We start from the raw sequence: 26604 nt of genomic DNA, 5'->3' as shown, positions 1-26604 counted from the left end.
TCTAGTCCTGCACTCCCCAGCTCTCAGACCTTCCGAGGTCCCCTCTGCCTGCTCCTTTCCCTGACATTTGACCCAACCTACCCTGCCAGTTTTGCTTCCAAGAATCCCCTCCCATACAGCCAAAATGAATGCCTCACTATTCTTTGAACAGGCTTCCAGTGAGGTTGTTTGTTCAGCTTAGAATTTCTGTCTCTGCCTTCTCTTCTGGGCAACTCAAGCTCCACAAAGCTGTCCTTTATTGTGACTATACTCACTTCTCCTTCCCCTCCCCACCTCTCCCCGCTCCACACCATGCATTTGTAAACTCCTTGAGAGCGGAAATTCTACCTTCCTTATTATTGATTGAAATGCTTTCACACTGAGATACAACTGATAAACCACACGACCTACTTTCTAATTGGTCCAGCCACTCACAGGGACCCGGGTTAACAAGGCACATGGTGCGCCAGGTCTGCTAGTGGCAACAACCAAGCTTGGCCTATTTGCTTAATTTTGTTTTCTTCCCCCTCCCCCAAGCCTGGCTTAATTGAACCCAGATCTTCTCACAAAACTGTCACTTTTGGCCAAGTGCCCATCACAGTCTTCTAGAAGTTCTGAGAGCTGACAGCTGATATCTGGAACGGTCACAGCACACAGAGAACACTCTGGAAATATTAGTCGTACGAACAAATTTTGCGCTGGAGAGAACATCAGAACATCAGATCAACCTCACTGTTCAACAGAAGAAATGAAGGCACAAAAAAGAGAAGAGACTCTCTCACACGGCAAAGCAGGAAAACAGAACTAGACCTAGAAGTGACCCTCCATGACGACCCTTGAGGCCACGCTCCTCTGCACCTTGGATCCATACAGACCTCGGGTCAGCAGCCTCAGCCACCTGAGGTCACTGCCCAAGACGTCACCACCTGTTTTCTCTCATCTCAGAAACTCCTTTGTCTTTCCCACAGTAAAATCTTTCCTCCCCCCACGTCTCCGGTTTAAAGATAGTAACCCAGGACGGCGAGAGGACCACTCCGGGCTCGATCAGTTGCCTGCGGACAGAGAAGGTACCCGTTGCCGGGTCAGGTAACCACTTCTTCAGAAGAGTTCGCTCCCTCCGAGCTTCCGGTATCAGAACTCAGCCTTCTACCCTGCCCGGCCCCGCCCCCAACGCGCCCGGCCCCACCCCAAACTGCCTGACCACGCCCCAAAAATACTCGGCCCCGCCCGAGACTCGCCGGCCGACACGCGGCCCCCTCGCCTGGCCTGGGCGGAGCCGAGCTCCAATCTCCGCCCTCCCCCTAAGTCCATCCTATTGGTGTAGACAGTCAGAAGCCACGACCAATGAGAAGGAAAGGGCGGCCGCCTAGTCCTATCCGCTGCGACAACACAAAAAACGGACGCAACTAACTGGCAGACGCGACACCGTGGTCTTTCCGGGTCCTTCCACGCTTAGCCCGTACTCCTGCCGGTCCCGGCCCTGAGGAAGAGCCGGAAAGGACTCTCTAATAGTAAGTGTCTGCTGACGGCGGTGGCCATTGGCGTCGGTCCGGGGGCTGCTGCTGCTCCCCCCACAGAGCTCGGGGTGGGATGGGCCGTGGGGGGAAGGCTCGAGAAAGGGGCGGGGAGCAGCGGAGCACGTGGAACGCCGGCCTGACCGGGGCGTGGGTGGGGGGCTGGGCCGGCCAGCTCCGGGTGTACCGGCTCGTTGGGCGTGTACCGCCCGGCTCGTCCTGTCAGGTCGGTTCTGCGGCCGTAAACGGGGGGAGGTGAGGAGACCCCGAGTGTCGCCGCTCTGTGTCGGACTCGAAGGAGCGTTTTTTAAGCCCTGTTGCTGAAAGTGGCACACGATACCTGCCTCTGGCTGGACCGCGGAACCTTGGTGGCCGTTTCCCTGAAAGTTCAGGTTGTGAGAACAGCTAACGCACCTTGAGCGCGTACTGAGTGCTCCGCGCTATGCTGTTTTACAAGGCTTAACTAAGTTCTCCTCCCACCAGCCCTGTGAGGTAGGTAGGCGTACCTTTGTCAGACGCAGAAAGAGGCCTCGTGACGTTTCGCTGGCCCAAGGTAACTACGGAACTAGTCAGTGGCAGAGCTCCGGTTTGAACCCAGGCGTTCCGAGTTAACCTCTCGACGCCCGAGTTGCGTCTGAGCGAGAAAGCCGTGCCTTCGGGGTCCTGGAAGCCTTGTCGCGCCCCGCCCCCGCTGACCTCAGAAACCGTGGTACCACCCCCTTCCCCCGTCGGGTAATCTACAGCCCTTGTCTCGTAACTGAAACAGCAAGGAGGAAAGAAAACTGTGAAAACTTCCTGGAGGAAACAAAATTCCAAAACCCCAAAGTCTGGTTTTAAATAACAATGGAAATTACAATTGAGGAGGTGTTCTGTGGGTAACCAACCCCCGGGGCCTGACCAGCAGGGGTGGAATTCCTTTTCCGCCACTCTTTGTGTCCTGCTGGGTAAGATCCTTAGTCCTGGAAGCCTCAGTTTACTCATTTGTAAAAATAGTTAGAAAAACCAGCTCAAAGTGGGCATGGCAAGCTCCTTGTAGAGGCCATTTTGTATTCGACTTTACAAACCATTCAGCATTAGTATTTTCCATATTACAATCCAGTAGTTTATATAATCGTGATTACCCTGTTGGATGTTTCTCACTTTTAAATATTATAGTTCTGCAGTAGTAAATCTTTTTTGTTTTTGAGATATAATTCACATATGGTAAAATCCACCATTTTAAAGGGTACAGTTCAGTGGGTTTTGTAATATATTCACAAGGTTGTGTGACTAACACCACGATCTTATTCCAGAAAATTTTCATCACCCCAAAAAGAAACTCTGTGGCCCAGTGTGGCCCAGGCAACTCAGAGGAGCTTTGTTGGCCTCCAGGCCAAGTGTTGAGGCCCAGCTGCCAGGGTCTCCCAACCTGAGGTCTTGGGTGGGGGAGATGGAGCCTCTTCCCACCCTGAATTTCAGCCCTGGGCTGAAGCTAGGAGAGCCTGAGGCCTGCCGGCTCACAGCAGACTCCCAGCACACCTGCTGAGCAGAGATCCAGGTGGAGGCTGCCCCACAGCCCCCTGGCATGGGGTAGTAGGGGAGGCCTCTTGGGGGAGGGGGAGGGCTAGTTATCCAAGAAACTCTGGGATGTTCCAACCACAAGCCTTTGGGAGAACTGTGGGAAATCTTGGCCCTTCCTGTGGGGAGAACTGCCTGACTGTGAGGCCAAGCTGATTTCTGGGTGAGATCCCACGACTGGGCCTCTTACAGAGAGGGTCTGTATTTAAAGCAGGGTCTGAAAAACTCAGGAATTTGCCAAATTTCAGGATTATTGACGAGCTTGGAGCCAAAGGAGATGAACCTTTGAAAGCTCTTGCAACCAAGGTAAAAATGAAATGGAATGACTTCACAGCAACGGTAACATCAAGGAATGGAGACGCTAAATTGAATTAGAAAGGACAAGTCTGCAAACCCATCTATCTGATGGGCATGTTATTTCACGGGCAGAACCCAGTTACAGGCAGCTACAGTGGATGCTGTCCAAACAGCTTTCATCTGGAAAAAGCTATCGGCAGTTCTGAAAAGCAAAAAGCAAAGGATACCAGCACTGTACTTCAGTTTTATCACTATTGAAATTGTTTCACAGCAAAGAATTAGAGGTATACCTGCTGCCTATCAAAATGCACCCAAGGTTGATGAGGGATAGGTTTTTCAGAAGCTCTAGGTATCCACCACATTATCCACCTCATTTAGATAATGTAAGGATGTTACCCAAAGATCTCTCTCAGCCAGTAACTCCGGAAACCAACGGAAAAACTTTGGTGCCCTTTGAGGCCAAGTGCTCCATCCCCAGGAATCCCTAGCGGGCTGGACAAATCAAAAGCACAACTCCGGCTGGGTTTGCCAGCACTGTGGCCGAACAAACTCGGATCAATTCAGCACAAGAGAAGCCAGTAACTCAAGAGACCAGGATTTGGAAAAGAGAAAGAGAAATTTCTTTCCGGTGCCAGCAGCCAGAGGAGGTGGCAGGCTCAAGCCTTACCTGACCTCTCAGCCTGCAAGCTGGACACCTAGAGTTTTATAGGGAGAGGTTCAGAGGGGTACGTGCCAAAGAACAGACAGTGTGTGATCACAGGTGGGGGGGTCAGGTATGTGTGCATCACATGATCGTGGGCGGGGAGGGGATGTGTGGGATGTGGTCTTTCTAGGCATTCTGTTGTTATTCAGGCTTTTCTGGCCTGGTGGTTACGATGTTCTGGTCATTGCAAAACCTCTTCATCAATGCGTCAAGAAAGTATGATAAGAAATAAGAACAACAGGTTTCAGTTAGAGCTTGAGTTAGGCAGTCCTGTCTATTTCTGGTTTTAACTGTTGGGATCTGTAGTTAAGAGGGCTCACCGACAAGAACAAATTCAAATGCAGAGTTTCCTTTCCGAGATCACTGTCAGCTAAGTGTATATCTGCAACAGGATGGATATCCACCTGTCGACTAAGAAAGGGTCAACAAGCAGATGATTGAGATGTTACAGAAAAAAAATATTTTTCTTAAACTTGTTTCCATTTTCATCTTAAAATGACTCTGAATCCAGGATTACAGTGGTATCCCTTATTCAGGGGACACATTCCAAAACCCCCAGTGGATGCCTGAAACTATGGATAGTACCGAAACCTGTATATTCTGTTTTTTTCTTATACAAACATACCTGTGATTAAGTTTAATTCATAAATTAGGCACAGTAAGAGATGAACAACAATAACTGATAATAAAATAGAACACTTACAACAATAGACTGTGATAAAAGGTATGTGAACGTGATCTGTCTCAAAATCTTACTGTACTGTACTCACCTTTTTTGTGATAATGTGAGATGATAAAATGCCTGTGCGATGAGACGACATGTAGACACTGGGACACAGCATGAGGCTGTTATTGATCTCCTGAGGATACATCCGGAGGACGATCATATGCTTCTGGATCTGATGGAGGATAACTGTACCCGGGGGAAGTGAAACTGGGGGTCAGGGGTCTGCTGGACTGAATTGTAGAACTTCATACTGGCTTGCTATGTTAAACCTCAAAACGAAATGCTACTGAAAATAGGGGAAAAAAATAAAGGATGTTTGTGCTGACCTAAAGTGAAGGTTTTTTTGCGGGGGTTTTGTTTTGTTTTGTTTTTAAGATTTTATTTATTTATTTGACAGAGAGCCAGCCAGCGAGAGAGGGAACACAAGCAGGGGGAGTGGAAGAGGAAGAAACAGGCTCCCAGCAGAGGAGCCTGATGTGGGGCTCGATCCCAGGACTCTGGGATCACGCCCTGAGCCAAAGGCAGACGCTTAACAACTGAGCCACCCAGGTGCCCCTAAAATGAAGGTTTTAAAAAATATTACATACCCAGTCATTTTAACCTCTTACCTTGTGATATGTGGTCTTTTTGTATAATCCCCTCCACCACCACCACCTCCTTTTTTTTTTTTTTTTTTTTTTTTTAGGATTATGGATTTCAGAGTGTCTCATTATTGCACTATTCCTGGTTGGAAGTGTATAGTAAATAGATAACAGAAACCAAAAAATCTATAATTCCAGTTAACTTCTTTTAGGTCAGCTCCAGAAAAGGATCCTATCTAGTTGTTCTGATTAAAAAATTCTGTTTCATCAGGCACCTGGGTGGCTCAATCGGTGAAGCATCCAACTCTTGATTTTAGCTCAGGTCATGATCTCATGGTTGTGAGATCAAGCCCCTCATTGGGCTCAGTGCTGGGCATGGAGCCTGCGTAAAGATTCTCTCTCTCCCTCTGCCCCTCACCCTCCCCACCCTTAAAAAAAATTCTATTTCATGATGCAGTAAGTAAAAAGACAAGGTGGGTTTTTTTTTTTTACCTTTTACTGAAACATGAAGTCTCATCATTTGATCTGTATATTTACCTTTCAGTAAGTGTGTAATCAAACAGAATAAAGGAAATACGGTACTAGTGTATCAGTGTTTTATGAATGCACAGGGATAAATCTTAGTTTAAATAAAAGTCACATTCAACCTGATTCTCGTTTTAAAACAAAACTGCTGGGGCACCTGGGTGGCTCGGTCATTAAGCATCTGCCTTCGGCTCAGGTCATGATCCCAGCATTCTGGGATCGAGCCCCGCATTGGGCTCCCTGCTCAGCGGGAAGCCTGCTTCTCCCTCTCCCACTCCGCCTGCTTGTGTTCCCTCTCTTGCTGCCTCTCTCTCTGTCAAATAAATAAAATCTTTTAAAAAAAAAACAAAAAGACACAAAACAAAACTGCTGTCATACTAAAGTGTTATATATGTGACTATTGCTTTTGGTACCAAAGCTAGTAATTTAGTGGCATGTTGCCTATGAAAACATAAACAGGTACACATGGATCATCATAAATCACTTAAAATTCTATAAAATTTTTACTAAGCTATCACCTAGATAATGAAAGGATTTAACAGTGACTCTTATTCTTAAAATATGAAACAATTAAATCAGAGCCTTTATCAACTAACTTGGGATGACTGGGAAAAGCACTTACTCATAACAGAAAAATAAACTTCCCAAGAAGCTCCTTTCAAAAAGAATCTTTGGGGGTGGAGGTATCTTTGTGCCAGTTAGTCACTCCCCATTCTCTGCCTTCTCTTCCCCTACTCCCAGTCCCCTGGAAACCACCTCTTCCTCCCCCCTCTCTTCCCCATCTCTCTGTATCTGGATTTGCCTATTCTGGAGGTTTCATGTACATTGATTCATACAATATGTGGCCTTTTGTGTCATCCTTTTGTGTCTGGCTTCTTTCACTTAGCATAATATTTTCAAGATTTGTCCACATTGTAGCATGCATCAGTACTTCACTCTTCCTGGTTGAACTCTGTTGTGCACATGTGGCACATTTTGTTTATCCGTTCATCAGTTGATGGAAATTTGGCTTCTCTCTACTTTGGGGCAATTATGAATAATGCTGCTATGAATGGTACTGTCCAAATTTTTATATAGCCATGTTTTCATTTCTGCTGGTTTTGCTAGGTCACTTAGGTAACTGTTGAACCTTTTAAGGAACTGCCAAACTGTTTTCCAAAGTGTCTGCAGCATTTTCCCTTCCACCAGCAATGTATGAAGTTTCTCCACATCCTCACCAATACTTGTTGTTACCTGCTTTTTTTTATTGTAGCCACCCTCATAGGTATGAAGTGGTATCTTATTGTGGTTTTGATTTGCATCTACTTAGTGACTAATGATGTTAAGCATCTTTTCAGATTCTAAGTAGCCATTTGTATGTCTTTGAAAAAATGTCTTTTAGATTTTTTTATTATTATTTAATTGGGTTATTTTTGCTGTTGTTTATATATTCCGGAAACCAGATCTTTATCAAATATATGATTTTAAAATAATTTTCTTGGGGCACCAGGGTGGTTCAGTCGGTTAAGCACCTAACTCTTGATTTCGGCACAGGACATGATCTTGGAATCCTGAGATCGAGCCCTGTGTTGGGCTCTGCACTCAGTGGTGAGTCTGCTTGAGATTCTTTCTCTCCCTCACTTCTCCCCTACTTGCACACATGCAAGTAAATAAATCTTTTAAAAATGCAAAAATAATTTTCTTCCATTTTGTGAGTTGTCTTTTCACTTTTTTTTTTTTTTTTTTTTGCTTTTCCCTTTTCTAGTAATGCCCTTTGATGCACACAAGTTTTTTAATTTTGATGAAGTTCCAGTTTTTTTCTTGTGCTTCAGGTGTTCTAAGGAACCATTACTTAATCTTAAGTAATTTATACCTTTATTTTCTTCTAAGAGTTTCATAGTTTTAGGGGCACCTCGGTGGCGCAGTCAGTTAAGCGTCTAACTCTTGGTTTCAGCTTGGGTCATGATCTCAGGATTGTGAGATTGAGCCCTGTGTGGAGCTCTGTGCTCAGCGTGGAGTCTACTTGGGATTCTTTCTACCCCTCCTGTTCATGCTTGCTCTCTCTCTTTCTCTCTAAAGTAAATCTCTCTTTTTTTTTTAAGTTTTATAATTTTAGATATTGGATCCATTAGAGTTAATTTTTATGTATGATGTGAAGTAGGGATCCAAATTCATTCTTTGGCAGGTGGATATCCAGTTGTCCTAGCAATTGAAAATACTATTCTTTTCCCCACTGAATAGTCTTGGCACCTTTCTCAAAAATCAGTTTGGGGGCTCCTGGCTGGCTCAATCAGTAGAGCACATGACTCTTAATCTCAGGGTCATCAGTTCAAGCCCTACATTGGGTGTTGAGCCCACTTAAAATAAAATTTTTTAAAAAATCAATTGGCCAGAGATATTGTGGGCTTATTTCTGCACTCTCAGTTCTGCTCCAATGATCTATATTTCTGTCCTTGTGCCACTACCATGTTGTCTTGATTACTGTAACTTTGGGGTAAGTTTTGAAATTGGGAAGTGTGAGTCCTCCAAATTTGTTCTTTCTCAAGACTTTTTTACTATTCTGGGCCCCTTGCCATTTCCATATGAATTTTAGGATCAGCTTGTCCGTTTCTCCAAAACTAGCCATTGGAATCTTGATAGGGATTGCATTAAATCTATAGATCAATTTGGAGGCCATCTTAAATTTTCCAATTCCTGACATGGATGTTTTTCCATTTATTTAGGTCCTCTTTAATTGCTTTCATAGCGTTTTATACTTTAAATATAAATTACCTTATTATATGTATTCCTAAGTAATTTATTATTTTTTATTTTATTTTTATTTTATTTTTGATGTTACTGTAAATAGAATTGTTTTCTCTAATTTCACTTTCAGATTGTATCCTGCAACCTTGTTGGGTTTTTTTTAAGATTTTATTTATTTATTATTTATTTCAGAAAGAGATAGCAAGAGAGAGCGCATAGGGAAGAGAGGGAGGAGCAGCCCCCCCCCCCCCATCAAGGAGCCTGATGAGGGACTTAATCTCAGGACCCTGGGATCATGACCTGAGCCGAAGGCAGACGCCCAACCATCTGAGCCACCCAGGCGTCCCTGTATCCTGCAACCTTTTTTAACTCATGTATCATCTCTAATAGTTTTACTGTGGATTCTTTAGGATTTTCCGTATATAAGATCATGCCATCTACAAATAGAAGTAGTTTTACTTTTTCTTTTCCTGTTTGAGTGCCTTTTATTTCTCGTTCTTAACTAGTTTGCCCTGGCTAGAACTTCCAGTACAGTGTTGAATAGAAGTGGTGAGAACAGATATCTTTGTCTCGTTCCGGGGGGGGGGGGGGGGGGGGGGGGGGGGCTTGCACTTTTCACCATTAAGTATGATGTTAGCTTTGGGTTTCTTGTAGATGCCCTTTATCAAGTTGAGGAAGTTACCTTCTATTCCTAGTTTTTAATCATGAGAGGCCACTGGATTTTACCCAATGCTTTTTCTGCATATTGAGATAATCACATGGGGTTTTCCCCTACATTTATTCTATTAATACACTGTATTACATTGATTGATCTTCCTATATTGAATCAACCTTATATTCCTGGGATAAAACCTGCTTGCTTATGGTGTATAATCCTTTTTATATGTTTCTGGATTTGGTTTGTTAGCATTTTGTGTGTCTGTGTCATAGGTATATTGATAAATAGTTTCTTGTGATGTCTTTGGTTTTGGAGCAGGGTGATACTGGCCTCATAAAGTGATTGGAAAGTTGTAGTAATTTTTATAATCTTTTGGATTGTTTTTTTAGGATCGATTCCCCCAAAAAAAGCTTGTACATTTTTAAGTTACTTGATAAGTATTGTCTGGTCATTTTCCAAAATGTTAAATCATGTTTATTTGTTGGAGATTAACATTGTTTTTCCAAAATAATGGTCTTTCAGAATTTATTTTTCTTTACTCTTTCAAGTACTTAAAAGATTCTCAGAAAGGCAAAGCCAAGCCCAGCCTTTCACAACACATATTACTTAATACCTGCCTGGCAGAGCAGCTCCAAAGGAGCTGGGATTCAGCATTTCATCCAGCAAATTGTTTGCACTTCTATGAAGAATAGAGTTTCTCCACTTCAGTACTATTTGGGGCTGGATTAATTCATTGTAGGGGACCATCTTGTGTATTGTAAGATGGTTAGCATCAATGGCTTCTTTTCACTAAATGACAATAGCAGCTACCACCAGTCTCACCCCCTCACCCCCAAGTTGTGACCAACAAAAATGTCTCCAGACATTGCCAAATTGTCCCCGTTAAGAAACGCTGATCTAGGGGCGCCTGGGTGGCTCAGTCATTAAGCGTCTGCCTTCGACTCAGGGTGTGATCCCGGTGTTCTGGGATCGAGCCCCACGTCGGGCTCCTCTGCTCAGAGCCTGCTTCTTCCTCTCCCACTCCCACTCCGCCTGCTTGTGTTCCCTCTCTCGCTGGCTGTCTCTCTCTCTGTCAAATAAATAAATAAAATCTTTAAAAAAAAAAAAGAAACGCCGATCTAAAAACTGATATGTGTTGGATTTCCTATTAACTATCCAATAAATTTATCTCTAATTTTGAATTCAGTGCCTTGCTATATATTTGGCTTTGGATCTACATTTGTCTGAGTCTTTGTCACCATGTGTTGATGACTTTCAAATCTATATCCTTAACCATGTTTCCTCGATGGATTCCTAGAGCTTGTTTACAGTTTCCTGCCTTGGTGTTCTACAGGCATCTTGAGATTGGTTTTTCAAAACGAGACTGATTCTCTTCTGTCCCCCAAACTGTTCTTCTTCCTTTATTCTTGGTCTCCCAGGTCAGGACCCTACCAGTCAGTTCACTTCTCTGTCTCCACCTCTCCCGTGAGATTCACTGCCTGAGTCTTTCTAAATTTCTAAATCCTTTCTAAATTTCTAGATCCTCTGTCCTAAGTGTCACTTCCATAGTGGGCAGATTCATCTCACCTCGCTTGCTGCAGCAGTCCTTAACTTCCAGCTTATTCTCTCTGCTGCCTCTGAAGTGCCCTTTCCAACATGCATGTCTACTCCTGTCAGAGCCCTCATGGGCTGGCCCTGCCTACCTTTCCAACTCCATCCCCCAGTCCCCGTACTTTAGGCTCTGGCCATACCAAACTGCTTGCAGGCCCCTTGCCTCATGCCCTTGCCTGACGCTCATTCTTCCAGCTGCAGTTCAAACTCTGTCTCTCCTCCAGCCCTTCCACTCAAAGAATGACTCTCATCTTCTGCTACACCTGGAGAGACCTGGGTCTTCACTTAGGAGGCACTGCAGGAATTGGTTCATACGTCTGTGTCCCTGGTGATCAGATAGTGTCTGGAGAATGGGAACCACAGTTTCTTTATCTCTGCCTGCTCGCCAGGTCCAGAGGGCACTCTGTAAATCTGTGTTGAATAGCGAATGAAAATGCCTGGAGCAGGGGCGCCTGGGTGGCACAGTGGTTAAGCGTCTGCCTTTTGCTCAGGGCGTGATCCCAGCGTTATGGGATCGAGCCCCACATCAGGCTCCTCCACTATGAGCCTGCTTCTTCCTCTCCCACTCCCCCTGCTGTGTTCCCTCTCTCGCTGGCTGTCTCTATCTCTGTCAAATAAATAAATAAAATCTTTAAAAAAAAAAAAAGAAAAGAAAATGCCTGGAGCAGAAAGGGGCTACCTGGGATTTTAAAGTAGCTGTGGGGTTGTTTTGGTTTGTTTTTTGTTTAGTTCAGTGAGCTAAACAAGTTCAGTGAGAACCAACTAGGTCATGGGTGCCAAGAACGGAAGGAACAAGGCAAGATCTTTGCTTAGAGAATTCACATTACATCTAATATGAGATGGGAGTACAAAGTTTAGCACAGAGTGATAAGGGCAAGCATAATTCATAAAGTAGATACTGCGAATGAACTGGGTCTGCATTCGGGGAAGACACCGTCCCCACCCCTGAAATAGGCGGCTTCATTTTTTTTATTATTAACATATAACGTAGTATTTGTTTCAGGGGTACCTGTCTGTGACTCATCAGTCTTACACAATACACAGCATTCACCGTAACACATAAACCCTCCCCAATGTCCATTACCCAGCCACCCCCACCCTCCCACCCCCGCCCCACTCCAGCAACCCTCAGTTTGTTTCCTGAGATTAAGAGTCTCTTATGGTTTGTTCCCTCTCTGGTTTCGTCTTGTTTCATTTTTTTCTTCTCTTCCCTATGATCCTCTGCCTTGCTTCTCAAATTCCAGTCGTTGAGATCATATGATAACTGTCTTTCTCTGATTGACTTTGAAACAGGCTTCTTAAAAGTATGAAAAGGTATCATTTCATCCCACTCTAATCCTTTCTGTGTTCAGTCAACTTCTATTTACTTTGACTTTTTTAAAATGACTTTGGCTTGATCATGCTTATTAAATCAGTTAACGTCGTCAGCCTCTCCTTGTGTTGCAGTACCTGACCCTGTGCTTGTGTGATTGAGTGGTTTAGAAATGTTCCAAAATCAGAAATGTTCCAAAATCAGTCCTCACCAGTTTTTTCATTATTTACTATGTCCTTGATTTTGTGCCCCTCTTTTGAGGATAATGGTGCAGGAATCCCATGCTCCTGCCTCCTGATCTGAAGCCTTTGACTTACCATAACATGTGTTCTTCACTGTAGTCCTGCAGTATTTCATAATTAAAGCAAACTGGAGTCCTATGTACAGAATATACAATCTAGAGAAATTTTTATCGTTTTATAGAGTTCCTAATAATAATCTCTAGGTCAATATGGCTTCTTTTTCTTACTAGTTTTCTTAACAGTGGCCCTACCTATTTCCCTTCCTCTGCATAGTGCCTCTTAGCTTGTAACTTAACTAGTTAGTAAATACAACTTTATTCTTAAAGATTAAGGTAATTGATCCTTAGGGAAGCCCTTGCATGTGGTGTCCAGGAGCCATGAAAGTGGGTTGCTTAGGAAAATGAATGAAGTTATTATACTGTTAGGAGTGAGGGTGGCAGTGGTTATTTACAGAGAAGGGAAATATGGATAGGTAAAAGAGCAGACAGGGAATTAGGGAGAGATTATGGGCTCTGAACCTGCTTCGTCTGCTGTCACTGTGGAAGTCGGAGGTGGCCGTAGAAGAAGTTGATGCCAGGAGGGATGCTAGGGATTGGAGATGAACCTGTGTTGGCAGGTGAGATGGTATAAGTATGAAAAGAAAAGGATCTAGGACAGAATAATAGAAGACAGACACAGGGCAAGTGACCCAGGAGAAACCAGAGAAGGATGAGTTTGACAAGTAAGAGGAAAACCAAGAGAAAGATATTCCAGAAGCCAAAGGAAGAGTGAAGCTTCATGGCATCACATGTTTTAGGATTAAGGGCTAAATAAAAAAAGACCACTACCTTTGGCAGGTAGGGGGATCATGAGTTAAATACCTCACAAGAGCATGTTAGCAGAAAGGCGAGGGAGGAGGCCTGACTGCGGTGGATTGAGGAGTGACTGGGAAACCAGCGGTGGGATGTGGACACACAGACCACGTGCTCAGTGTATCCTCTTCCTTTTGGGTCAGAGATGGAGCACATACAAATGAAAACCTGAGCGTGTCCATAAGGTGAGGTAGGGACAGAGGAAATTGGTTAAACATATGGGAGCAGGTGTCCGCAGGGTCTGAGAAGGAACGACAGCAATAACCAGGTTGGATGGGTTTGCCAGGAAAAGGCACAAGGACGCCTGTTTCTCCAAGACAAGAGGGAAGACCATTGGAAATACTAAAGGCAGATATTTGTGAAAGGGAAGGGAGAGAAGTTGGGAGTATTCTACCTGGCAACGTCTCTCCTCTCCGTGAGGTAGGGAGCTATGCTAGCAAGTAAGGGGGACTGGAAGAAAGTGGGAAGGGATATTAGGACAAGGTCAACACCCTGAGTTGTCAGGAGTGACTCCGACTAAGAATAATTACAGTAGTTTAGTTCATCAGAGGATGAAAACGAGACATTTATGACGGCTCCACCTCGGCACAGCTACCTGCCTTGCTTCAGTGGTGCTTATCAATTCCGGCACAGGACTGGAGAGCGTCTGTGCAAGTAATCCAAGTTGTGGATGGCCCCATGGGGGAGCCGACTGACTGTCTGGAGCAAGCAAACTGAGGACCTTGTTACAGAATGCACAAAATGTTTGGGTAAGTACTGGACCAGGAGTCCAGCCTTCTGGTGCTCTGATGCCAACAAGCATTCCCCACTCAGAAGAAGTTGGGAAATAACGGCAGATAGTTTTCTCATCTATTCTTTGGTTTCATTCATCCCTAGAAATGTTTTTCTAGTTTTGTTATGGCATTTGAATGTGGTTTTTAAGTATATTCAATAAAAAATAGATAAATAAAAGCATATTCAGTAAGATGTCATCACTGTCTCCTATGAGTGGGGGGAAAATCAGGCGTTGGGAAAGCATGGAACTCACAGCAGCTGGCCCGTGTACCATAGTTTGGTCTTTTTAATAAAGAACTCTTGATGTGATTCCCAACGTTGAAACTGGCGACTGATATTCAGGCTATACAAGATAAGACTTGAAAAAGCCCCTTGAAATATTATGGCAATATCAGTAAGAAGTGTTTTTATCTCATTCTTTATTTTAAAAAAATGCATGTGCACATCTGTCCCTTTAACAGCTTGCATACTTCAGGAAGCTAAAACCTTTACAAAGCATGTTGAGAAGTCCTACACACTGGCCCTTGTTTAACTGTGTTCACAGTTTTCCCTGCTCAGTACTGGAATTGTGTAGGAGAAAGTGTTCACTATCAACTATTCTCTATGAATAGGGATGTGTGTGGATTGAAAGAAAAACTATATGCTCTGGTGTTATCTGGTAAAGGAAAGAAAGAAGAATAACCTAAGAGTTCTCATGCCAGCCTCAACTGCCATCTAAAGTAATTACAAGAATCTGTCATCACCTCACACAGTGACTCAAGGAACCAGAGGTCGGCAGATTGGCAGGCCAGGTGTCAACTGTGAGGTAAGGACTGCAGCCAGAGAAGTGGCTCCGGAAGCCTGGGGTTTCATCGCTGTCTCCACCTGGAGGCAGCCCTTAGAGGTGAGGCTTGCTGTGGTGGCTCTGGTGAGAACCCCAGTTGGGTCATCCACTTGCCTAGCTCCGAGCATGAGGAAACTATGAAGAAGCAAACAGAAAAGCACGTGCATGCACGCGGACACACACATTTGTTCGTAAACTTGCTTTTTTTTTTCTCTTTTAGCAGCAGAAATGCATAAAAACAGCTGGCAGAATAGAAGACGTGGGAGAAGGAGCCACCAGCAGAACCCTTGGTTCAGACAACAGGGTTCTGAAGAGAGGCAAGTGCTGCTGCCCGGGGCCACTCGAGCCCTGTGGCGGCCTGAGGTGTGCGGGAGTCACCAGGGCTCTCACCGCAACGCAGGGGAGGCCGCTGCTGCAAGTCAGCCTGCCTGCCGCACTTGGAGTGGTGAGGAGATACGGCCACGCTCTTCTTTCTTTTCAGAGTGACCGTGACCTCTGGCCCGAGCATTAGCCAGAGGCTTAGAAGTAGACAGTATCAGATAGAACTGGAGAGCTGTTTTTCTAGTTTGCAGACTTTTTCTGTCTCCCTTATTTCCCAGCCAATGAAAATAGCTTTCTGGAGACCTAATTTCATTAATTCAGTCAACATCTAAGTCAACATCATGTACCCGCTACCCAGCTTAGAAAGTAAAACCTAGTCTATACTGAGTTAGTCCCCAGTGCAAACATTTTCCATTCTCAACTTACTCTTCTTATGGCCAGAAGTCCTGTTGGCCCTGGACTGTGAACCAGTGTCCCCTCCTGGTGTGAGCGTGTTATCTCGTGCTGAGACTAGATTGTATTTCCTTCGTGCTGAGTCTGCATCACAAGAGGCCAGCATTCCAATTTTAAAACTCTTCCACACTTCAGACCTCCTCCTAAAATGGACAGATTTCTAGCTACAGGGTCAGAAGATGACAAATACCAAGATGCTTCTCTAGAACAGATGAACCTAAACGGTAACAAAAACCATCAAAACGTGCAAAGAACCAGGACTTCGGAATTAGGAGGTCCGGATTTAACACTTTGCCTTCTCCTATGTGAATTTGTGCAAGTTACTTAATCACTGAGTCACTCTTGTACAAAAGAGAGCTAATACTTACGAGTTTGCGTACTGCATGGAAAGCCTCTGATGGGCTGCTTGCCTCTGAGTAGGCCCTTCATACATGGTGGGCCTCATTAGTGCAGAATAAGATCTATTACTCTAAGCCGGAGTCGCAGACTTGACCCATATTGTAGAACAATCAGGACAGTGCCCAGTGTTTATATGTTTTTTAAGGAGAACCATGGATACTTTCTGGGCCCCAGGCCTTCCCACAAGAGTACAACATGTAGCAAAATGTGATCTGTGCAAGAAGAGAGTCTCAACTCTGCTCTGGCAGAGTCATGTGGAAACACACTGGGCAGCCACCTTCTGGGCTCTGTGTGGAAAGAATGGAGCAGCAGTCTTTGGGCTAGAAATGCAGACATTTGTCGTGACACTTAATCCTTCCTCCTCTTGCTGCTGATCACGCATGAGCTGCCGCAGAAAGCTCCGGGCCATAAAAAGGGAGAATAAATAATTTTTCTGAAACTTCATAGTTAGTATTTAGAGACAAAAGAGAAAGTTCTTTCATTCCTTCAGCCTAGTTATTCAATTTGTATTCCTTTGCGGGATGGGGAGGAAGTTCTTGATTTTAAAGCAGATTTTGTCAGGATTCTAAAATTAGGTGTTTTGCTCTATCATTATATCCTTCAGCCTGTAATTGCCACAGAAGCTGCTTCTGGCTTTGCAAATCAAGTGTTTAAACCATGGCTGTATCCCAGTATTAACTGAGCAAATCGCCTCTGTGCCTTGAACCCCAGTTTCCCCATCGGTAAGGTGGTATGGCCAAGTAAAATTTAAACACTTTGTACTGCTAAATCCAGTAAAGAATAAAATGCACCTGGCCTTGTAACTGCTACTGACCTCACAAAATGCTCAAGTGAGGAGATAAGGAAAGGGAATTACTGTGTCACATATCCTGTTAAGGATGAGGAACCAAAACCTTGTCCTAAATTTTGTGTATTTGTAGTAGGTAAACTGCTTTCAAGGAGAAGGGAGAGATCAGGGCTCCCAAGTAATCAGAAGGGTCAGAGGGCTGGGGTGCAGGCCATGGAACTGATCTCTGCAGGATCCCACAGTCAGAGAATAACTGGGACTCACGCGCTTCACTGCGAGTTACCATGACTGTGTGTCAACAGGGGTAACTCAGTGGCACAGCAAAGCTCACAGGATTCTGGCCACGTCGGCGATGACGAGGCCCCATCGACCTCATCCGGCACAGCTGGGAGTTCTTCCGTGCCAGGTGAGGCTGTCTGTTGGACAGTAGTCCTCCTGTGGCCCTGCCTGTGGGGAAAGATGAGACCTTGTCCTGCCTCACCATCTGGTTACAGCTGCTTGGGGTGCCCTTCTCAGCCCTGTCTTCGCTTGCGTGTGGGTACACTCCGTGTGTGTCACCAGCCCATTCCTGGCTTATAGGACATTCTGGAGCAAATTGAAACACTAAACATCCCGACTGTGTCAGGAACGGGGATCCTGAGGCAGACGACTCCCCATCATGGGCACAGGATGGTGACTGACAACATTAGCCCACCTCCTGCCCCTCAGAACAGACGGGCCTTTGGGTTTCTTTGTGGGTGGGTCAGTGCAGTGTTCTAAGTTGAAGTGGATTTCATTTCTTTTGACTAAAGATCTGCCAGGGTATTACTTTGACCCAGAAAAGAAACGCTACTTCCGCTTGCTTCCTGGACATAACAACTGCAACCCCCTCACGAAGGAGGGCATCCGGCAGAAGGAGATGGAGAGCAAAAGGCTGCAGCTGCTGGAAGAAGAAGACAAGCAGAAAAAGGTGGGCTCCACACTCCTGGTGGCCACCCTGTCCCCTCGACTGGTGACAGGAGGTGCCGGTTAGCTGCCCCTAGAACACTTAGCATGGTGCCCTTGAGGAAACATGGCGTCGAGCTCCCCCATAGGAATCTGATGAAGAGAATAAGAACAAGCAAGAAATCTCCCACTGCCCCTTTTCTTACCTGCAAAATTTCATCAGTGATTCTCACGTCTTGTCCTTCCCTGGAGGAATCTTGGGAAGTGGCATGATACAGTTTCAGTAACCGTGTATCTTAAATAGAAAACCATGGTGTGTGGTGTGGACATAAGGATTTCCTGCATCTCTTCTGGGGATTAGATGCTAGGACATTTCAGTGGTTTACGGGGGCCCCGGGGTCACCACAGGTCAAACAGGAAGCATGGTGAAGACCTGAGTGACCCGGGCTGTCCTTGAGCTCACTCGCAGGCTGGCTTCATCTCCTCACCTGGTTCTCCAGGAAATTGACGGGGAGCTTAGACGTGGGCACCAGGCCAGCTTTCCAGCTCATGTGTGCCTTCTTGTGACAGACTTTTCCTCTTGCCAAAGAGAGGAGACTGTCAGATCTCTATACATGTAATTTCTGCCAACTTAGTACACCTGCTTCTTCATTAGATCCTATGAAACTAAAAACATTCTCCATTATCCCATGACCTAAAACTTCATTGAATCTTTTGTTTTTTATTTAGAAAATAGCCAGAATGGGCTTTAATGCATCTTCATTGCTACAGAAAAGCAAGCTGGGTTTTCTCAATGTCACCAGTTACTGCCGGTAAGACAAAGCCTCGTTAAGCTTTTTTCGTGAATGTTCTTTTCCTGTTCCTTATTTCCATGGTTCAAGAAGCCAATCAGGATAGGGCACCTAACCACTCTGAGGAGTCCTTACAGTTGGGCGCATGGGGGAGGAGCACAGCCTGCCTTCTGCTAAAACCAGCCCTGAGAAAATCATTTTCCCTTTAGAGCAAGGGGAGAGGCTGCTCCTGCAGGAGGCCAAGGAAAGAGAAGGGATCTAGGCAGAGAAACTCAGCAGACATTTCTCAAGATGTTTCCTCTATGTTACTTGAAATCATTTTCAGTGTCATGAAGGTCCTATAACTTCATTCCCGTGAGATTTCTGCCTCCTTCTCCCCTTCCAGTGAGTTGTTCACCCAAAATAGAGCATTAAAGGGATGTATGTGTACTAAACTTCATATACTTGTGATGTCTGATATAATTCTAACTAAAACCCTGTGAGCTAGGTTGATACTTCCCCCAGTTTTCAGAAGGGACTAAGGCGGAGTGGAGCGATTGGCTCAAAGTAAAGCTAGAAAGGACGGGATCCCTGTGGCTTCAATGCCTGAGCTCCTGAGCCCTGCCTCCTGCTGTGCACGGGCCTCTGAAGAAACATCACATGGGGCACAGCACTTATCTTGGAGCGGCGCCCCCTTTGGGGAAGGCCAGCCACGCAAGGGTTCCCCGCCAGGGTAGGGAGGGCAGGCCTCTCCTGTATTCCCCTCCTGAGAAGGCAAAGAGTTAAGGTCTAGTTAGATCTCTTGTCCCCTTAAAACCTGCTCTGTTCTTCGTGGGGTGGTGGCCGTGATGTGGAGAAGGAAGGGTCTCCATATCTGGCTCTTTCTCATTGGGCGCTCTTCGGCATGCTGTTCCATTTCTCAGGCACGTTCATCTCGAGAAAGAGTTGTACTAGATGATCCAAAAACAAATTTGTCTAGTTCTAACTTTCTTTGACCCTGTGAGTGGGCCACCATTTCTCAAGAGTTCAATAAGTGAGATTCTTTGGGATCCTGCTCAGCTCCATTGCCGAGAATTACTTGGGAGGAGAGATGGCTGACTAGGGGCGGTGGTCTCCAGGGGGTGGGCCAGGGCAGAGCCTCCGAGTCTGCTTCACGGGTGTCTAGGCACAGTGTCCATGCCCTTCCCACCCCTCTTTCCCTCTGCAGTTTAGCTCATGAGCTGCGAGTGAGCTGCATGCAGAGGAAAAAGGTCCAGATTCAGAGCTCGGATCCCTCCGCTTTGGCAAGCGACCGATTTAACCTCATACTGGTGAGTGGGAGGGAGCTCCCTGTGGGTGTCAGAGGTATAGCTTTTATCCCCTGACACTGCGTGGCTTAACCTTGGCTTTCATCAGGCCTAGTTATGTGGAAGCCAGTGCCGTGAAAGCGGGTGGTGTCCCCTTGGTTTTACGGTTCTAACGTGTGCCTGCTGGCTGCCCGCTGACAGGGCAGGCCGTGCTGACCATGCTTACCCCCACTACAGCTCTGTCATTTAGTCTGGGAGCCTGGGCCCACCACACACTGACTGAGAACTAGCACACAGTAATTTCCCCTTGGGTGTGCTGGGTACAGACTAAAAGGCACACAGTGGACCAGGGGCTTCTAATCCTTCCTATTCTGGGGCAGTGTCTGGTGGCCACACCTAGAGCTCCAGTGTCCTTCAGTAGCAACCATGTGTTACTCCCTCGCTTGCTGGCTCTGACCTGAGTGGCAGGGGCCTGCAGGCCTGGAGTCCTGGGCCTGCACTTCCAGCACTCCTTTATCACATCACTTACAGGGAGCAGGGAGTCTTCTCTGCGATAGGTTAGACCTGGGCTGGAAGCCAAGGCTAAAGCCAGAGCCAACTGCCTGAACCCAGGGTTCAGAGAAATGTTGGCAGAGGACCCCAGGGTCTGCCGAGTTAGACCAGAAGCTTGAGGCTACAGGAGATCATGGTCTGCCCTGCAAGCCCTGTCCCTCCTGGAGGCCAGGGGAAGGCTGAGGAGAATGAGAGGATACAAAATGGAGAGCCTCAGCCTGCTGGACAGGACTGGAATCTGAAGCCGCAGAGCTGACCCTTGAGGTCTTGCCCCAGGAGACCTCAACAGGAGAACCCTTACATGAGGGGCATTCCACGACGCCCATTCTCTCCTGTGGCTTTACTTCCCCAAGGGTCTGGGGCTACAGTTGGACCTGAATCTGTAGAATACTTTCTTGCGGTGCATTCCCCTCCGGAGCCGCTTCCCTGGGGTTCCTGGGTAAAACTGGGTGGGGACGCACGTGCTGCGTAGGATGGCCCAAGCCCGCAGTCCTCGTGCTTCCTCTCACACAAGCCTCACACTGGCGCAGAGATCTTCCCAGTCACCCAAGTTAGAGATGACTGGCTGGCTGTGTGGACTAGAGTTTTGGGAAGGGTGCTTTGCCACCTAGAGATCAGTTTTTCCAATCGGATTCTAGTCACTGTGATGATTCTTCAGGAAACATGCTTTCTGAGTAAACTTGCAAAGTGAATACATTTTCACTAGCATCCAAATCCATGTATGTGTGTACGTGTATTTATAAATATATCTAAAACACATAAATATGTGGGATTTTTGTTTTGAAGTAATTATTAACCGCATTTTTTAAATGAGAAAAAATAACTCACATCCCAATGCAGTCTTTTCTATTGTAATTTTTTTTTTCAGTGCAGTGGGCTTGCTTTTTTTTTTTTTTTTTTTTAACTTGGTGGGGAGAAAAGTGCCTATGTAATGGGAATCCAATTTTGTATCCTCCTTTTACCCCTTCACAGGGGTATAACTAGCATTTTTCACATTGTATGTGGCTTTCATGATGGCTACATGTCACCATGTGGCCCATGTAAACAGTTCACCTGGGTGGACTTTGAGACTTCCAAACACAATTCTGAGTGGAGTCACGGTACAGATGGACCTCAGACCTCCTGACAGTGCCCTCTCACTGCCCTTAGGCCTCCTCCTGATTGTGAGACCACATAGCTGTCAGCATTGCCCATTGACGGCTGGGCTGAGTAGGGGCAAGTTAGGTTATTTCCATGCTCCATGCTCTCTCGTGGGTGGGCACTCACCAGGGGAAAATGCACAGAGCATGGGATCCTAGAGAGATGGGCAGATGGTCTTGGGCAGCTCGCCTGGCTCAGCCAGAAGTTGACCTATAGTCTCTTTTCCCCTCCAGGCGGATACCAACAGTGACCGGCTCTTCACGGTAAATGATGTCAAAGTCGGAGGCTCCAAGTATGGCATCATCAGCCTGCGAGGTCTGAAGGCCCCCTCGCTCAAGGTGCATATGCACGAAAACCTCTACTTCACCAACCGGAAAGTATGTTGTCTTTCCCATTAATTAGCCTTGCAGCCCCCTTTGCACTTTGGATCCAAGGGCCCTGCTGTAGTTGGCCCAATTCAGAGGAGACGAGAGAACTTTGTGAAGAAGTGGGGGGGCTTGAGTACCTATTTTCCCCAGGGAAAATGGAGTCGTAGATCTTGAGAACCCATAGGGGAAGAAAGAGGCCTCAGGAGTTTCTTTTCTTGGAAGAGAAGTAAGTGTCGATAGTTGGGAGAAGACATGAAACTTCTTTAGGCTTGAAGGGCTCCTTTAACTGGTTGTACAGAGCTTCCCTCCAGGAGGATCAAGGTGACCCGAAGCAGCCCTTGCCAAGCACAGAGTTCCTGGGCTGTGGACTGAGGCAGCCCGAGCGGGGAGTCCTACAGTGCATCAGTCGCTCAGTCTTTGGCCTACACAGAGGTTACGTAAATAAAGAGATTACAATACAGCACAGCTTGCTGTCTAGGGAGCCGCCTTTAAATTCCCCTGGGGTGATGAATGCACGTGAAGAAGCGGTGACCTGAGCCACAAGATGGCTACAGGCTGAAAATGGTTTCTGGGTGAAGTGAGAATCCAGTATGCCTTTCAGGGTTACGTTTGTCCCCTGCTACTGCGGAGACTCCAGCCCCAAACCAGAGAGTATACCAGGGGTCTCACTGCGAGGTCCATGCTGATGACAAAGGACCGAAGTCTGGGGGTTGCTTCCTCTCTGTTCCTATCAAGGCCCTATGTGATGGAGCAGGGGATTTGCCTGTTCTGGTGCTTGTTCTAGCCCCTTTAAAAGAAGTAAGACCTGGAGAAAGAAGTCCCGTGTCTGTATCCGCATTAGTTATTCCATAGGAAAGCATTTGTCTTTCTCTCTATGAGTTGGCAGTCAAACCAGTCTTGCTTTGTGCTTCCTCACCAGGTGAACTCTGTGTGCTGGGCCTCGCTGAATCACCTGGATTCCCACATTCTGTATCTTTTGGCTGATGAAGAGGTTTGGTGGGCAGGCCATGCCCCGGTGTGGAGCTGGGCATCTGTGGGGTTTGTGAGGTGGCATCTTAGTGGCCAGAGGTCTGCCCCATTTTGTATGCATGTCTCACCCTTTAGGAGAGAATAGTGCAGCTCGGGTAGAGAATGAGGATTGCCATAGAGCACAGAGAAGTCGCGGAGTTCCCAGGGTGACATTGATGTTACTATGTGCCGGACACTGTTAGGAAGAGTAAAGCCTTAGGCAGGAACCCCATATCCTCCTGAGGTGAAGGAGGAGGAGCTCAGAGCTACATTGGTCTGAGGGTGGGCCAGGCCTGTTGTGGGGGGAGACTGAGGGTGGGCATCAGTAAAGGGGAAAAGGGAATCCTTTGGCATTGGACATGAGTGTGTGGGCTCTGTGCCTAGGGTCCCTGCCAGACATAGCCTTCTTTCTTTTTAATTTTATTTATTTATTTGAGAGCAAGAGAGGGCATGAACGGAGGATGGGTGGACAGAGGCAGGAGAAACAGGCTCCTGGCTGAGCAGGGAGCCCAGTGCGGAGCTCGATCCTAGGACCCTGGGATCATGACCTGAGCTGAAGGCAGATGCTTAACCGACTGAGCCACCCTGGCGCCCCCAGAGACAGCCTTCTTTAGAGCAGTCTTCATTCTAGTCTCTGCCCTCTCAGAGAACAATCAGGGCTCTTGTACTAAGAGCACAGGAGTGCAGGGTCAGGCTGGCTGGACCCTTCCTCTGGAATCCCAGGGCGCTGTTGATGATGGACAAGACAACTGTCTGTCCTGTGCTTCTGGGAGTAATATGGTTTGAGCCAAAGCCACATGTTCATGAGTCTCGTCCATGGTTCAGTTTCATAATAAATGAGTTCTCAAAACTCTGACCGCTCGTTATACCTAACACCTACTTCATGAGTTGTCACGGGGCTCACGTTAGTTGACCTCTGTGAATGTACTTAGCACAGTGCTTGGCACATCATGGGTTCTCAACACGCGATGGCTGAATTGGAACCTGTTGGGGTTTTTTTAATTTGTTCCACGGCACTCCATTTTTAAAAGTCTAAAGTACTTTAGAGATCTGGTTATAAATTTTACATAAGACAAACACAAAACTGTGTGTGGCCTGTAAATTGAACATTTTATGTGGCTTTCATTTGGTGGGATTCTGTGGGGGACAGGACCACCTGTTACTGTGGTGATCTTACCAGAGGACAGAAGAGACCAGATCTTAAAGGAGAGAAAACCGGAGCCTTGCTCTCATTTCTGATCTTAAGACAGGATGACATTTTCCCAGGTTTCTCTTCTTACACTAAGGAGAGAATAAAAATCCGTATAACTGGGTTTAAAGAGCGTGGTCGATGGTAGCTTCATCAGCCTCTTGCCCTCTGGTGGTCATTTCAGGTAATCTTCAGGCTTCTCTGCACCTGCTGCTTCTGCTGAAGGTCATGGAACCTTCTCCCTTTACCAAAATGGCACCTTGTTGGGCCCAGTCCTCTGCATTTCCCCCCACAGAATGGGGAGAGGTTAGACTGCAGCTCCCTTCCTGGGCTCTTCAACACCTGTGGCCTCTGAAAGGACTGAATCTGATACTGGCCCATTCGTATCACATGAAGCTTAAGGGTAATTTGGATCTTAGTCCTAGTAACTAAAAGTACACCTGGGTAGGGACTCCCTTCCCACATCCTCGCCCTCCAAACACAGAAGCAAAAGAGGTTGCTTTAGGAAGGACTTGGGCTGCCCAGCTGCAGGGCTATCGTTTATAGCTTCGGCAGGCTCTCTAACTAGAGATACTTAACACGGGGCCTACCGCCCAAGGCAGCGTGACATGCACACGTCACACATTCAGACGATCAGGAATGTTGCCTGATTGCTTTGCAGATGTTTACTGTTTTCAGTGAGGCGTGTGTGTTCGTTCCAGCAAAGTCCACTGAGCAGATGCAGTCCCTGTGCGTGTGCTGGAGAGGGCAGCGCAGCGGGCGCTCAGTCTCTGCAGTGATGTTCGCAGGGCAGTTGGATGCTAGCGGGATGGAGGGACTGGGGTGGCCTTCCTGGAGGTGACTCCTGCATGGGAAGGAGGGGACGGAGCTCCCAGCAGAAGGAAGAGACAGGAGGGAGCTTGGCACTTGGGGCAGCAGTAAGTGGTCTAGTATCCACGAGGTCTCTGGCAAGGTGAGGTCCCCGGTGCTGGGATGTTCTGGAGGACTATGGCCCTGGAGGTGTATCTTATGAGAGGCTGGCAAAGGGTGAGACCTCGGGGGGCGGGGGGCGCTGCTGCAAGACTGTGGGCCGGGGAGAGGGTGTGGTGGCTGGGCAGAGATGGAGAAGAGGCTCAGGGTCTAGGCCAGGCAATGTAGGTGATCGGAAGTCCGAAGGGGGAGACTCCCAGAGGGTGGTCTGGAGGCCACCAGCAAGCATGTCATTGGAAATGGTACTATGTGGCCACAGTCAAGACCGGAGACCTCGGGGAGGATATTTCACGGGGAGGTGGGTGTCGGACCTGGGTTTCAGTGGGCTGAAGAGTAAAAGGAAGACAAGGGAGTGAGAGAAACACAGACTCCTCTGAGAGAAGTTTGGCTGTGAAGGGAGAGGAAGCAGATCAGTCGGAAGACAGCCCAGTAGACACGTGGGTGAGGCACAGACAGAGGCGGTTCAGGGAAAAGGAAACCCAGGTGACCGTGATCCGATCTGTTGGCACCCCCGGCTATGGTCGGGAGGCTAAAGCTAAAATGATGGCATGTCAGTTTACACCCGCTCAGATGAGCACGAAGCAGGCTGTTTGCAGACTACACGGCATGACCTCCATCCATGTGCTGTTAGGTCCATTTGTGAGCGGCATTCTTTTTTAATGAAATAGACTAGAAAATAATGAGTCCCATATTTAGTAAGAGCAAATATTTTATGACCCTTTTCAGTTCTTTGTGTGTATGTAGTGTGTGGTAGCATAAAATGAAACTCATATCATGGGTTCAAGAAAACACTGCCTTAAATTAGCAGCCTTCCACACATGGAGTACGAGGCAGGAAACCAGGAGGGGCTGCTTGTTCCAGCAGCAGAGCAAAAAAAACCAGAACAACGTAAGTGCCCATCAGCAGGAGACAAGACAGATGAGTTGTATATTCATACAAAGGCGTGGTCCACCACGAAAGCGAAGAGATTGGAGCTACAAAATCAACACGGATGGATCTAGAAGACAGTGGAAATGAACAGTTGTAGAAGAATAGAGCATGGCCCAGAACTGAGACCAGTTTTAGAATGTGATTCTGGGTAGGGGAGAAGGAAGAATTGGACTGGGGAGGCGTCAGGGAGGCTTTCAAATGTGTCTGTGATACTTTTTTCCTTTTAAAAAATCTGAAACTAAATATGGAATATGTAAACGTGATAAATCTGGCTCATGGTGTTACAGTTTCTTGAAGGGTACTAATGCCCACTCTCTTCCCAGAGGAGACCCTTGTACTTGACTGTCCTTAACAGCTTTTCCAGGCTGTGCCTCATGGGAATTGCAGAGACCCCAGGCTGTGCCACCCTGCTCCCCGCGTCGCTGTTCGTCAGTAGTCATCCAGGTACCGGGTCCTTTCCCTTCAGAGGAGGAGGCGCTCCGAGGGAGGTCTCGGTCCCTGCCTCCCAGGAGCTGCAGCCCACAACGGTATAGACTCCGTGGTGCAGGCTCAGACAGGAGGGGTGGGACCACGGGCTGGACGAGCCCAAGCCAGCCTGCAGCAGCACTTGTAGGAGAATTCCTGAAACCTGACCCAGGATTTGTACCAGAA

At 46.8% G+C, this 26604-nt stretch overlaps 1 protein-coding gene across 7 annotated transcripts in view; it reads left to right on the top strand.

Annotated features, from left to right (window-relative positions):
* The first annotated feature begins 1351 nt into the window (after positions 1-1351).
* The window catches only part of DCAF4 (DDB1 and CUL4 associated factor 4), a 30684-nt gene continuing 5431 nt past the window's right edge, over positions 1352-26604 (top strand). For 2 of the 7 annotated variants that reach the window (XM_048219904.2, XM_026519580.4), the window contains exons 1-9: positions 1368-1490; positions 15078-15174; positions 17120-17223; positions 17609-17766; positions 18471-18553; positions 19719-19821; positions 21723-21866; positions 22777-22826; positions 26318-26397. In XM_048219904.2, coding sequence (XP_048075861.1) covers positions 15086-15174; positions 17120-17223; positions 17609-17766; positions 18471-18553; positions 19719-19821; positions 21723-21866; positions 22777-22826; positions 26318-26397 — 811 coding nt within the window. In that variant the 5' untranslated portion in view covers positions 1368-1490; positions 15078-15085. Of the gene's footprint in view, positions 1491-13851; positions 14010-14645; positions 14840-15077; positions 15175-17119; positions 17224-17608; positions 17767-18470; positions 18554-19718; positions 19822-21722; positions 21867-22776; positions 22827-26317; positions 26398-26604 lie in introns of those variants that run through there. The other 5 variants (XM_044391357.3, XM_044391354.3, XM_044391355.3 and 2 more) reach the window with 5 other exon arrangements.

The sequence above is a fragment of the Ursus arctos genome, unplaced genomic scaffold, assembly GCF_023065955.2.
Source record: "Ursus arctos isolate Adak ecotype North America unplaced genomic scaffold, UrsArc2.0 scaffold_25, whole genome shotgun sequence".
Taxonomy (NCBI): Eukaryota; Metazoa; Chordata; class Mammalia; order Carnivora; family Ursidae; genus Ursus; species Ursus arctos.
Note: the sequence above shows the minus strand (reverse complement) of the source record. Positions and strands in the feature narration are given on the sequence as shown.